General features: G+C 36.3%; 1 protein-coding gene across 1 annotated transcript in view; it reads right to left on the bottom strand.

The window, feature by feature from the left end:
* CNTN5 (contactin 5) overlaps window positions 1-13,971 on the bottom strand; it is a 1,287,027-nt gene that overhangs the window by 14,069 nt on the left and 1,258,987 nt on the right. The window contains exons 22-23 of the mRNA XM_057750478.1: window positions 2,358-2,544; window positions 1,774-1,886 (exon numbers count right to left, since the gene is read on the bottom strand). Of these exons, the coding sequence (XP_057606461.1) occupies window positions 1,774-1,886; window positions 2,358-2,544 (300 nt within the window). The remainder of the gene's footprint in view (window positions 1-1,773; window positions 1,887-2,357; window positions 2,545-13,971) is intronic.

A 13,971-nucleotide genomic window follows, 5' to 3' on the forward strand; every position in this document is an offset into this window, starting at 1 on the left:
TTTTATCTTTACTGGAGTATAATTGCTTTACAGTATTGTGTCCGTTTATAATACGTTATTATTATTTTTGCATTGTTTGAAGTTAAGATGAAACTGAAGTTAAGCAACTAGCTCAAAGTTACACAGCTGGGATTTGAACTCAAGTTGGTCTGACTCAAGGGCCGGTGCTCTTTTCCTCTACCACAACACATGGGAAGGCCATGCTAGAAAAAGCACACCACTGATAATACACACTTGTGAGTAACTGCACAAAATACCTCTAGTTGCGTCAAAATTAATTTATTCATCCACTCTAGAAACATTAGGGATAAAGAGATGAGTAAGACAGAGGCCTTGCCTTCAATCATGTGTAAACGAGGGACGACAGTCACATGTAAAAAGGGTGAGCAATGGCAGAGATGAAGGGGCAAACACGAGCAACGAGGAGGGTCATCCCACCGATGCCCAGCCTCATGCATTCTCCAGCTCCTATGGTATTTCTTTTCTCACCTGAGAGGTGCCTAAAGCCGAATGGCTCTTCTAGGCAGTCATATGCTTTTATCTAGCTCTTTTCTGCATCTATTTGCCTCTCCAGTTTGGGAGATTGCTTGCCAGAGTTCTAATGATATTAGATTGGTTCTTGGATGGTCCATCACCATTTCCAGTCACACTGCTACCCTTAATCATTGAAGGGTATCTTTGCCTTCGAATACAAGTTGTGAGGATGAGGGAAAGGGTGTGGAAGGAAGAGGACTAAGGGAAGGGTACAGAAGGTGGCTCACCTGCCCTCCTCCCAAAGATCAAATTCAAGACCCCTGAGGATTAGGACAGGTTTGAGTGTGAGTGTTTAAGTGTGAGAGTGTCTATGATCCATCCCAATTAGAGTCTGTAAGAAGTGCTACAGTTTGTGCCTTAAGATATTCTTAATGGGAACTCTCTAACTTAAAAATATATTCCATTCATCACTTTTTCAATTTTTAGCTTCAGAATCTTAGCATTTTATATACAAAGTGCTGTGCTACCATCTCTGATAGCTGAGCAGCCATCTAAATGATGCTTTTCAGTCTAAATATTATCATTGAAATATTAAAAAAAATCTGCTATAAATAATATTCCACTAATGATTCTGTATGAGTTTAAGATAAAGAGAATCTGATATTATGGAAGAAGAATTTGAAATTCAGCCAATTCAATACATAGACCACATATATTTTAAAATCAGAGATAAAGTTGTTTTTCAAAAACATACTGCCTAAACATTTTTATATTTGCAGATCTCTGGCTGGCACGTAGCAGATGACCATATGTGAAATGTTGTATCTATTTTGGAGCTTGCTGTCTCTCTCCATGGTCTCTTTCCTATCCCCCGTGCTGACCCTAGCATTTTTTCTTCCTGTGTTTCTTTGCTAATGGAAAGTCTTTCTACTCAAACTAAGTGGTCTAGTCATTTCCATCTTCCAGGAGAGTTTGTCTTTGGGGAGAGAGTGCCAAGACTCTCTGCCTAAGTTCTGCTTGTCCTGACACTGCTTCATGGAGCCATCTTCACCCTGTATTCAAATTGCTGTTGTCTTTCCTACCCATCCCCTTCCTGTGACTTCTGTAGCTGAAACCGATTTTGATTGCCTCGGATTCCCCACAGCAGAAAGGCTCTTTCTAAGGTACAGGTAGAAAAATGATTAAGAAAAAAAAAAAAAAGGTTTGTTAACAGGTCTTTTTATGCCTTTTAAATTGCGCATCCTCACAACAGCGATTTTCCAGATGAGTGTCTAGCCAAGAGAGTGAACAAACACTGACCTTGTAGCCCTTGACTTCAGATTCGTTGGCAAATGGTCTTACGGGTTCCCAGCCCAGAGAAAGCTGAGAGCCTTGCTGCTCCCACCTGAGGTTGTTAGGTGCTTGACTGGGGGCTGCAAAATGAAAAGCAAAAGTGAGTGGACGAGCAGTCTTAAATACATTTATTCATTTAAATCCTTGTGAGTATTTCAGTCTTGCCTTGTGTTCAGTCTTTTCTTGTGAGTATTTCTGCCCTTTCTAGTAGGCTGGCACCATAGGCTTCCTCCCAGCTAGAGTCAGATAAGGAGGGTTTTGCTCCAGGAGTGTCATTTTAATAGCTACTCTGCTGAGCTTTTGAACCTGAATCCTTTTATCTCCCTTCTGTATCAAAATCGCTTAGCCTTGTTCACAGGAAGATAACCTTTATCTACTGTGAATGAAAAATTTTCTGAGCTAGTTTTGGAATTCAGATCTAAGCATCAAAGCAAGACTATGATTCAAAACTCCTCTTCCACTCTGCTTATTAGGTACCTCACATGGCTTTCACAAATGTTAAATGATGTTTCCCTTTTGTCTGAAACAAACAAAAAGCCCAGGTCACTTACGGGATTTCTTGGTGGTTGCACTCACTTCACTGCTAGGTGGCCCATATCCAGCTCCGTTATAAGCCCTCACTGTGAAGTGATATAACGTATTTCCTTCTAATCCTGTCAGGATGATGGATGACTCATTCCCCCTAGTTTTGACAGTTTCTGCTGCATCTTCTTGTTCCATGTCTTTCCAATAGCCAATCTGTCAACAAATTATCACATGACAGATTAATTTTAAAGTTTACCCTGTGCTTATGATTAGTGAACTTTTTTTCCTTTGGATGTTTCTCAGACCCATCCCTGGGAAATCACTCCTGTATCATCCAATTAACAGGTTCTACTAATGAGGCCAAAATCACTGTCTTGGCCACTGCCTGATTTGCATCTGTGTAAATTGTAGCACCTTAGTAGTACTCAGCAAAGAAGTGAAAGATGCTACCTTGTAGCCTAGTAGCATGAAGAATCGTTCATAGAAATTGAAGATGTTCTTTTCTCACAGGTCATCAGAACCACTTCCCATTCAAAGCCATAGAGGCTTTAATGAATGATTTGAGAAAGAGGCATGAGAAATATTTCCTCCTGGGCCCCACACAAAGGTGAATCACACAGCTGGATGGATTTAACAGAGAAGAGGTGACAGAACAGTCATGATAATCTGGAATGGTTTAAATGCAGAGAAATAGTATTCCTAGGATATGGGAGGGCGGCAGAAGGGAACAGCTCTTTGTCAAAGCACAATTTGTACATCGAGATGATCCTTCCTGGTTATGAGCTCTTGGTGGCTGGTGTCATACTGAACTTGATCCCTTTATGAGATTCAATAATTATCTCTGTGTTCCTAGAGCTTAACCCTATTCAGACACTAGAACTTAACCATGCATAAAGGCACGACAAAGTAGTTTCTTTTTGCCCCCCTACTTATTTACTGTGGCAAAAATAATGGAAGAGTAATTCTTCTTTCTCCAATTAATTACTGGGTGGAAGAAGTGAATAGCTGCAACCATTTCATCCTCCTTCACTTGCTTCGTCTACTCTACAGGCTAGAAAACCAAACATTACTTTTTCCAGATTCTGGTTCAGCCAAGGTGATGCTACAAAATTCAGGCAGTGAAAAGCTTGTTTGGAACTTGAGATAGTCTGGAGCATGCCTAGCACTAGCACGTCCTTGGGGCCACAAGAGGCACTGTAGTCTCTGATCTCTCAGGAAAAAACAATTGGGTCACTATACCATATTAAAAAGCCTCTACCAGCCTAGATGCTGGCTGAAGGCAAAGGGAGTAAGAAATCGGTAGAAGAGGAAGAAAGTTACAAATTATAACTGCAGCCTTATGAAATCAAGACTGTAAGAGCCATATTTTCTTCCTTATATTGTTTTGGATCTAAATATTAAATAACCTGGACCCCTTCCTTTCTTGTGATGGAGTGCTGTGGGTAGGTAAATTTCTAATGTAGTTCATTAGAGCAGATGGACAGATTGACTAGTGGAATCCTTGGCTCTCCCTTTTAGGAAGACGGTGGAGACATTTTCATTTGTTTAAGAGATATTTGCACAACATCAGTATGGAGCATTGTCATTGCCAATTGTCGCCTTGGGGAGTTTTCGAATGGGGAGAAGGATGTGTATGGATGTTTAGTAACCAAAGGGATATGGTACTTTGGTTTTCATCTTCCATTTCCCCCTCATTCTAGTGTTTTATAGTCATGGAGACATTATTTTTCCTTTCCACTCCACCCCCTGACTGTGGCAGCAAAAATGAATGGCTCATTGTCTAACCATTCGCTTTATGGGAATCAAGAAGCCTGGCACAAGACATCCATCTTGTTGGTGCAAATTATAGCAAACATGGTGGGATTCTGGAACTGCCAATAATAGCAGAGGCTTCCAGATCACAGAGGCTTCCTGAATGTGGTGCTATCTTGCTCATGGTGGCTTCTAAACCAAGGCAGTGTGTAACAGGAAAAGCTAAATTGGACTGCATGTTGGATCTGTTTATTTTACATTAACCTTTGTATTCTATTGTTTCTGTTACAAGTTTAAAATGTTGCTTTATAGCTTGAAATATACAAGACAGTCCATTCTCAAGCCTCTGACCTTTAAAGGTATAACACTTTCCCATTCATATAAAGTTGCAGAACAGAGAATAACATTTGCCTTGTTGGAGGTTTACAGGAACATCGCAACCTGATCTACGTGGATAGCTGTAAGAACAAAGGATTCTGGCATCAAGAAGTCTGCAACAACCAACAACACCTCCTTCCCTTTTTTGTATAAAAGAAGCCTAAATTCTAACTCAGGTAGGATGGTTTTTGGGGACACTAGTCTGCCATCTTCTTGGTCTGCCGGCTTTCCGAATACGTCATATTCCTTGCCTCAACACCTTGTCTCCCATGCATTGGCCTGTCGTGTGGCAAGCAGAACAAGTGGAGTGTGGGACCACAGCTGGAGACTTCCTGTTTTTAGAAGACATCAGTGTCTTCCTTTGTGGCTTGGTCCTATTGATTAGCTTTAATAGTCATTTTTGAAAGATCTCCCTCGAGTCTGTTAATTTAACTCAATAATTTTGTAAACGATTTAACACATAATAAAACATTTCTTACTTAAACTAGTTAGAGTAATTTAGTTCTTTGCAATTAAACACTGCCTGACATACCTACACAGATCTCAAATATATATATATATATAGTTAATAAGACAATCATAATCAAATTCATATTTCTCATCCTTATCTCTTCACTGTTTTGAACTGGCATACAGCTGAGTGACTGAACTTCAGAAATTTGTTTGCTTAAGTTGAAAGGCTCTAACACTGCCTTTTATATTATGTTTGCCTCATTATTCCCAATTCCGAGAACTAACTTATCTTTCTTGGTCTTGAGCATACTTTTAGCTGAAGAAATCTAAGTTATTTTCAAACTACAAAATTGGATGAGATGCTGTTGGATGAACAAATGTGTATCTTTCTCCCTCCCAGTGATATATCTGATTTCCAGGTCTCTGTTTCAATTTTCTTTAATTGGCTAGATTATTTTAAGTTAGTTAAATATATATATGTTTGAGGGAGCGGAGTGTGATTAAATTCAACAAATTACAGATATTGATACAAACACAGATTTCAATACAATTTCTGGACTTCTAAATATCGAATGTATAATTTCCTGGTGAATCACCACAAAATTAAACATCCAAGTAAAAGATAAATGTTCCTAAGTAACTGGTTTTGAGAAAGTACAAATTTTAGCTGTACCAGGTAAAATCTGTGATAAAGCTAAAAAATCCACACATTATTTCTCTTTCCAGCATATTGAAAAATAAGAGCTGGAGGAGTAATTACCTTCACAGTGAAATAATAATTTTATTTACTATATATATATATATATTTTTTTTATGGAGGAGAGGGTAAGACAGAGAAACAGAAAAAAATATTTGGCGTTTAGCATCATGCTTATTTAGTGATTCTTAACTTGGAATTGAGGAAATATAGTATTCATAAGTCACACTACACCTTTTAAGGTTGAAACTTCCTCTTCATTTATTTCTCCATGATTCAATTCTATCCTTATGATAGATTTCATCATTCTATAAACTTTGAACTCTATATGAGATCACTAGAAATGAGGTTAAAAACATTTAAAAAGATATAAACATCTAAAACTGAAAGCATAGATAACCTGCTATTTTATCACCTTCACACAATTGGTGTGTGTGTGTGTGTGTGTGTGTGTGTGTGTGTTTGTCCCTTCCTGTATTTTTATTACATATAGTTAATATAATTATGTACCTACTTTTATTCTCTAACATTATAGTCACACATAAATATTTTCCCTTTTTTTATAATAATAGTCTATCATATGAGTTGTGTACCAAATATCATTTAACCATTGTTCTATTGTGGAGTATTTGGGTAGCTTCCAACTTTTGTTCTCTTAATTAAAATGTTGCCATGAATATGTTCGTGAATATTGTTTTCCACATATTGGAATAATTCCCCAGAATAGAATCCCAGACAGGAGATTATGGGGTCCAAAATTATTGAAATTTTTCTGCTTTCGGTACAAAAATGCCACAGTGATTTTCAAATACTTTATACTAATTTTCATTTCCAACAAAATTGTATGAATCTGAGAGATATGCCGTACTGTTGCAAGCTGTAGGTATGTTGTGGTTTTGGAGTCAGAAGGCCTAAATTTTAATCTTATTTTTGATATCTATAAGCTGCATATTATGGGGCAAGTTTCTTAACCACTGAATCTCTATAACCTTGTTTATAAAACAGGTAATATACCACTTACCTCAGTTTCATGAATAGTTTTTAGACACCTCCCCTATTGTCACTCAACTACTTGAACTATTTTATTTCTTGTTGGTTTAATATTTCTGATTTTTGCAATTTGTGTCTCTTTCCTTTTTTGCTATCCTTCATATTGTTTTATTTTCTGATTTTGTCCCTCAAAATTATGTGATATTAATAGTGGCAGGCAGGAAGCATGGATTCTGAGTCAGTGGATACCTTTAAGAGTGTAGATTTGAACCTAAATCTATAGGATGGCTTTTCTTAGTAGATAACTCATTTTTTCCATAGTTGATTCTCCAGGATAATGATAATTTTAACTATGCAAATAATATATTTGATTATCTGATGTGATGATTCTAAGTTATTCATGTCAAACACAATCCGGTTCCCTTACATGAAGTTACAGGATCTAAAATCCATGATTGCTGCCATATGCAATCAATGGTTACTGGATGGGCTATGAACTTTCCCCTACTTCCCAATCTTCATTTAGCCATGTTTGTAATAATTGAAGAATTCTTCCTTAGTATTTTATCTTCCCCTATCTGATTTTTGTTACCTGTTAGATTTATTTATTTATTTATTTTATTGGCTGTGTTGGGTCTTTTTTTGCTGTGCATGGGCTTTCTTTAGTTGCGGTGAGTGGGGGCTACTCTTCATTGTGGTGCGCAGGCTCCTCGTTGCCGTGGCTTCTCTTGTTGCAGAGCTCAGGCTCTAGGCATGTGGGCTTCAGTAGTTGTAGCACATGGGCTCAATAGTTGTGGCACATGGGCTTAGTTGCTCCGCGACATGTGGGATTTTCCTGGAGCAGGGCTCGAACCCATATCCCCTGCATTGGCAGACGGATTCTTAACCACCGTGCCACCTAGGAAGCCCCTACCTGTTAGATTTTAAAAACACAGTTCTTAGTTCCTGCATTCACTTGTTTTTATAATTTAAATTGCACTCAGTGATCACTGCTCATTCAATAGTGTACTCCCTGAATTTAATAAATACAGCTCTATTTTCTGCTGTTATTTAGTGTTGCATAATATAAATCCTATTTTTGCTCCATTGAAAGTAATTTATTCTTTAGGCTAGTAAGGTTAGATTTTTAAAAAATAATCAAAATGCATATTGAAATGTAAATATTTTACCATACTTTGAGTTCTTCAAAACTATTAATTTAATTATTCATTCAAAATTTTTTTGAATGTTTATTATTTACCAAGCACTGCACCTGCAGGCAACTGGGGACTAATGTGAGTCCAAAAAGACACTGCAAAGGCAGAACACAGAGGAATTTTAGGACAGTGAAACTATTCTGTATAATACTATGATTGTAGATACATGTCATTATACATTTGTCAGAACCCTTAGAATGTGCAACAGCAAGAGTGAACCCCTAATTTATTTATTTTATCTTTTTACTGAAGTATAGTTGATTTACAATGTGTTAATTATTACTGTACAGCAATATGATTCAGTTATACATATATGTACATTCTTTTTTTATATTCTTTTCCATTATGGTTTATCATAGGATACTGAATATAGTTCTCTGTGCTATATAGTAGGACCTTCTTGTTTATCCATTGTATATATAAAAGGTTATATCTGCTAACCCCAACCTCCCACTCCATCCCTCACCCAACCTCTCCCCCTTGGCAATCAGCACTCTGTTCTCTATGTCTGTGATTCTGGTTCTGTTTCATAGACAGGTTCATTTGTGTCATATTTTAGGTTACACATATAAGTTATAACATATGGTATTTATCTTTCTCTTTCTGACTTCACTTAGTATGATAATCTCTAGTTGTATCCATATTGCTGCAAAGAGTGAACCCTAATTCAAGCACTGGATTTTGAGTGGTAATGATGTTGATGTAGGCTCATCGACAGCAGCAAATGCAGCTCTCTGGTGGGGGATGTTGATAGTGGAGGAGGTGGTTAAGTTTGTGGGAACAGTGGGTGTGTAGGAACCTTATTTTTTGCTCATTTTTGCTGTGGACTCAAAACTGCTCTTTAAAAAAAGTTTATTAATTGAAAAAAAAATTAGCCAAGATAGCTATTGAACGAATAACCACACAAATGTAAAATTGTGGTTTAGAAAAGCTACCTATTGCTAGAGATCTACAATATGGGCTCGGACTTAGTGGAGAGAGGCTGGTCAGGGGAGGCTTCAGTAAGACAGAGACAGTTGAGCTTTGGCGGAGAGATATAGGAGGCCGGCAAAGACAAGCGGAAGGCAGAGGAGTAGTAGGTGCAGGGTGGAGAGGCCAGTGGAGTACATGCAGGCCTGAAAAATATCCGGTTAGGCAGATGTGCAGGTTGAGGGGACCTGTGGCTCAATATGATCCTAGAGGCAAAGGATGGAGCCTGATCTTATTGTTGGCTGAGTTAAAGAGTTAGGAGCAATTCCAACACACTGAAGGATTTTAAGCAGGAGTGAGTGACATGTACATGTGACATCAAATTTGTGTTTTGAAAAGATATACACAGCAGTCAAGCATCTTTTGTTTTGTTTCATTTTTTAAGTACATGCATTAGGTCACTCCTTTGTCAAAAACTCTCCATACTGCATGTAGAATAACTTGTAAACTCCTCACCACAGCTTACAAGGTCCTACCTGACGTGGTATCTGTGTACTTCTCCAAGTTCATCTTATAACTCTCACTTTGTTCACCACCTTCCAGCAAAACAGCCTCCAACATTCAGTCATATTCCCGATTTAGAGCCTTTGAATTTCTGGTGCCCTCTACCCAGAAGCTCTTTCTACATTTCTTTCTCCAAATGGCTAGCTCCTTTTGATCCAAGTTTCAGCTAAACCAAGAAGCCTCCCTTGGCTACTTCCTAAAAACCATCCCTCCCTTAGTCACTCTCTTTTATATATTATTCTGAGTTTTACTATGATTACTATTACTTGTAATTCTCATTATATGAAACTATCCTAATTTATCTGTTTAGTTATTTGTTTCATGTTGGTGTTGAGGGGCACTGTATGATTTGAATAAATGGTTGCAATATGAAGACAGATTAGAAAGGGGCTAAAGTAGAAACAGGAGAGCAATTGGGAGGGGATGCCTGAGTCTGGATAAGAACTGAGGATTGCCTAAACTACAGTTATAGCTGTGGACATGGAGATGGGTATGAAGTCAAGAAATATTTAGAAGATAAAACCAACAGATTTTGGTGATAGATTAGTTATAGGTGTGACAAAGAGGGAGTTATCAAGACTTTACTATTTCCTGAAACTCTGTGGGAGTTCTCTATTTTTAAGGTAGGGATATTTTTCAGTTATGTTGTTTTCGGACTGGTGTTTACTTTGGATGTTTTGTTGTTGCTGTTGTCATTGTTGATTTTGCTCCATCTATTCTGTCTTCTTGGCAGATATCTATTATTTATGGACCAAACCTCTTTCCTTCTTTATGTCTGCCATCTTCTCTGTGACCTTATAACAAAATTTCCTTACTCATTTACTTTGCATTCTGGGGTTACTCCTCAAGCTTGTACTCTCAAGCATTGGCGTAAATATTTAGTAATATCAAGTTTGCATTTTATCGTTCCAAATGAATATTTTATTTTAGTTACTTTGATTTTGATTTTATTGCATTCTTTTAGTATCCTGGATCACTCTTTTAATTTAGAAGAAGCATTCTCTTTTCTCTCAGGGATATCTAGAACCATATGTTTAAAAATTATCATCTGATTTATAAGAAAATCTCTTATGGGAAAGGAATTCCTACTGAGCCTTATCACTTGTTTCCTTCTTTCAAAGATTTTTCTTCTATCATTTGTTTCCTTTTTAAGAAGTGTTTCTTCTCTTTAATCATCCTTGGCTTTTACCTAACTCATCTTTAATGGTGTTCTACAAAGGAATGGAAGTTCTATTTGAATAGGGAGATATCCATCTCCACACTGTATATCCCGGACCAGTGGCTGATGCTGTGAAGTAGAGGCCAAATTACTGGGTGTTAGCACAAAGCTCCACTCATACTCTCCATGCAACACAAAGAAATCTTCCCAAGCCTGAGGTGAGAGACAAAACATGTTTGTGACTGCAGTTTGTTTCATTGAAGAAAAAGATAAAGGAGAAGGAGGCCAGAGGCTATTTTATTGCTTGCTTGAACCTAGAAAATGGGATTTTGAAGATGGGTCATTGCACAAAGATGAAAGGAAAGAAAACCTTAGAAAATACTACTAAAAATCTTGTTTCATGCTCCTCATTGTGATTGCAAAAAAGATTTCTCTTTTCTCATGGTTTCATGGTTACTGTAAGGGAAATTAAGAAAAGCTGATTTTATGTGTTTCCATTCAGTTCAGTGTCATTCCTAAATACAAAAGTTGTGACTAATGTAAACTGAGGGTTAGAAGCCAGACATTTCATTACTAGGCTGCTTTCACTAGTGATTCTGCACCTTCAGATAAGTTTTAAAACACTGTGATCTTTTCCCTAATAGTGCTTAAGTCACCTTTTATATTTCTATTATGTAACACTTAAGTTCAGCCATGTATTTCTATTGAGTTGCAGAAATCCTATAAGTGAGGAGCACATTTCCCATGGATGATGGATTTGTTTTGGTCAAGAAAGTCTCTGCTTGCCTCAATTTAGCTGCTCTCCAGTTTCCTAATCTCCTGAGTTTAGCACTAGGTATAGTTATTAAATTGGCTATTCACAATCAATACTCTGAGATATGCTGGCAGTCAGTATTCTTAGATTGCATGCATATTAGTTGCTTTGTGCCCAGAGGTAATTTTACTATAAAGGATGCAATTTAATGAATCAAATAAGTAAACAATGCTTAGTTAAACTTTTGAATATTGATGAGACAGTTCAATAGTGATTAGAGGATATGAGGTGAGGAACTTTAAAATGCAGCAGAAATATAATAATGGATATAATTTACTGAATAAATTGTATTTATTTTTCCTATAAGCTGTCACTGATATCTGAAAAATATACTTAAAAACTGGCTATAAATATAATTGAATTTTTTCTTAATACATATAGCTCAATGTAGGTCTTTTACAAGTATTAGTTCCCTTCCCTTCTTCACTTTATTCAAATGTTCTAAAATTCAGTATATTGAATAGCAATAATTCTGGGAGTATTTTATTATAACATGTACTTAAGTATGTTTTGTAATATGAGTTGTAAACATAATAGTCTCTTAATACATACTAGTTAAATAAAAGAATAAAAGTTTTAATATGAAAGTTAATACTTCTAGGTAGAAGATTATTAATCTTTAAAAATTATTATGTATTTAAGCATATTATATGGTTTACCTTATATAAGGTGCTAGCAATGCAGAATTTTGGAGATATAAAATTTTAAATGCATATATCAGAAAAGACAAAAAGCCACAAATCAGTGATATACCCATCTTAAGGGGTCTGAAAAAGAACAGTACATTTTAAACCCAAATAAACTAGAAAGAAGGGTATAATAAAGATGGGAGAAGTACTTAATGAACTGAGAAGCAAAATATTGGAATAGAGCCAAAGTTAATTCTTTGAAAAGACCAAAGAATTTGTAAATCTCTTTTGATCAAGAGTCATCAAAAGAGACGGAGGGAGAAGGAAAGGACATACAAATTATTGATAGAAAGGAAATAATATCACCGATCTTAGAGATATTAAAAAGACAAAAATAGAAATGGTGGCTTTGTAAAGTGGTCACGCAAATCCTGCCCTAGATGAGAATTCAAACATTTTGGAAAGTATCCAAAAGAACACAGAAGCTGGATGAGAGTTCACCCTTGACAAGCTACAACTGTGACAGGTAAGTTTCTGGGCTTTTTGAGAATATGACTATGGTGCCAGGATACTACAGCCTTATCAGCTGGAATAGCAAAGGACAGAGCTTAATGCAAGAAAGAGCAGTTGGAAACCTATGAAGGACATTCACAAAGTGAGAGAACTGTAGAAATTGTAAGACTCCAAATCCAAGTATAAAGTTTTCTTGGCTAAATGATAAACTATTCTTATGCAGGGAGAAACACTGGGGCACCTGGTAAAAATGAAGGCAGTGACCAAGAGAAATCTACCTTTAAAAGAGCTGCATTGGGTGGAATTTTAAGTTTGCTGCTTTTTAACTGAGTGCATTTTCTAAACTACATGACTTTGGGATGCAAAAAAGTGGCTATATGTAAAAGTATATATTTTAGAGATTTATTATGAAATGTGTCAGGTGAAATGATATAAGGACTGAGATTTTCTTCAAATAATAGTAGGATTGATTAGGTGGAGTTATATATAAAAGAGATTATTCATCACTTCATAATTGTTGAAGGCAAGTGTTAAGTACAAATGTAGTATATGCCTCTGTGCATTTCACATGGGTAAATATTTCACAATATAAAGTTAAAGAAAAAATATAAATTAAAACCAAATATTATGGTTAAAATGTTGGAATAAAAAATTAAATAGGGATAAATCTAAGGAAAGATTTGCAAGGTCAGTATGGACAAAGATCAAAGAAGGCCTAAAAATAAAGGGGGATGTACAGTGATCATGGATTAGATTTAATATTGCAAGTGGCTATCTCTGCCAAAATCGTTTTATATACTCAGCTCTATTCATAACAGATCCAAACTGTAAACAGACCTAATGTCAATCAATAGAAGAATGATAAATAAATTGTGGGATACTCACAAATGAACTTTAGGAGAAAGCACATAACAATATGGATGAATATTACCAATATAATGTTGAGTGAAAAATACAAGACATAAAAAGCTCCATACGATTTCCAAAACTAGCAAAACCAATCAGAAGTCAGGGTACTGGGATTTTGTTTTTGTTTTTGTATTGGTGGGGGTGGGGATGGGGTTAAGAATAAGGATAGTGACTATAGGATACACAAGGTGATTCTCTAGGTTTTAGTAGTGTTTTGTTTCCTGACCTGGATTGTGGTTACACAGGTATGTTCACTTCATGGGAATTCATTGAACTGTACATTTATGATTTGTCTACTTTTCTATATGTAGAGTAAAAGAAGTCTTACCCTTTGAAAATAAAGTCTCAGCCATTTTGTAATTAGAAAATAGTCAATTAGTAATTGGCGTGTTTATAAGGCTAGTCACGTCTTTTGCAAAGTTTCTTTTTTTGTGTGTGTGTTCAAACATCTTATAATATTTCTCTATTCCTTAGTATAGTAAGCAAGTCCATGTCTGTATTTATCTCTTTAACACTCATTGAATTAGGATCTCTATGCCAGGAGTATGTTGTCAGGTGCTTAAGATATAATCCCAACCTTCAAAAGGAAGATTTTGTTGCAATCTGGTAATTCTCATATGGGTCATTCTAAGCAATTGTCAACAAAAATATTCTAAGTGTTTGTGAAATTAAATGGA

The sequence above is a fragment of the Hippopotamus amphibius genome, chromosome 9 (assembly GCF_030028045.1).
Source record: "Hippopotamus amphibius kiboko isolate mHipAmp2 chromosome 9, mHipAmp2.hap2, whole genome shotgun sequence".
In the NCBI taxonomy this organism is placed as follows: Eukaryota; Metazoa; Chordata; class Mammalia; order Artiodactyla; family Hippopotamidae; genus Hippopotamus; species Hippopotamus amphibius.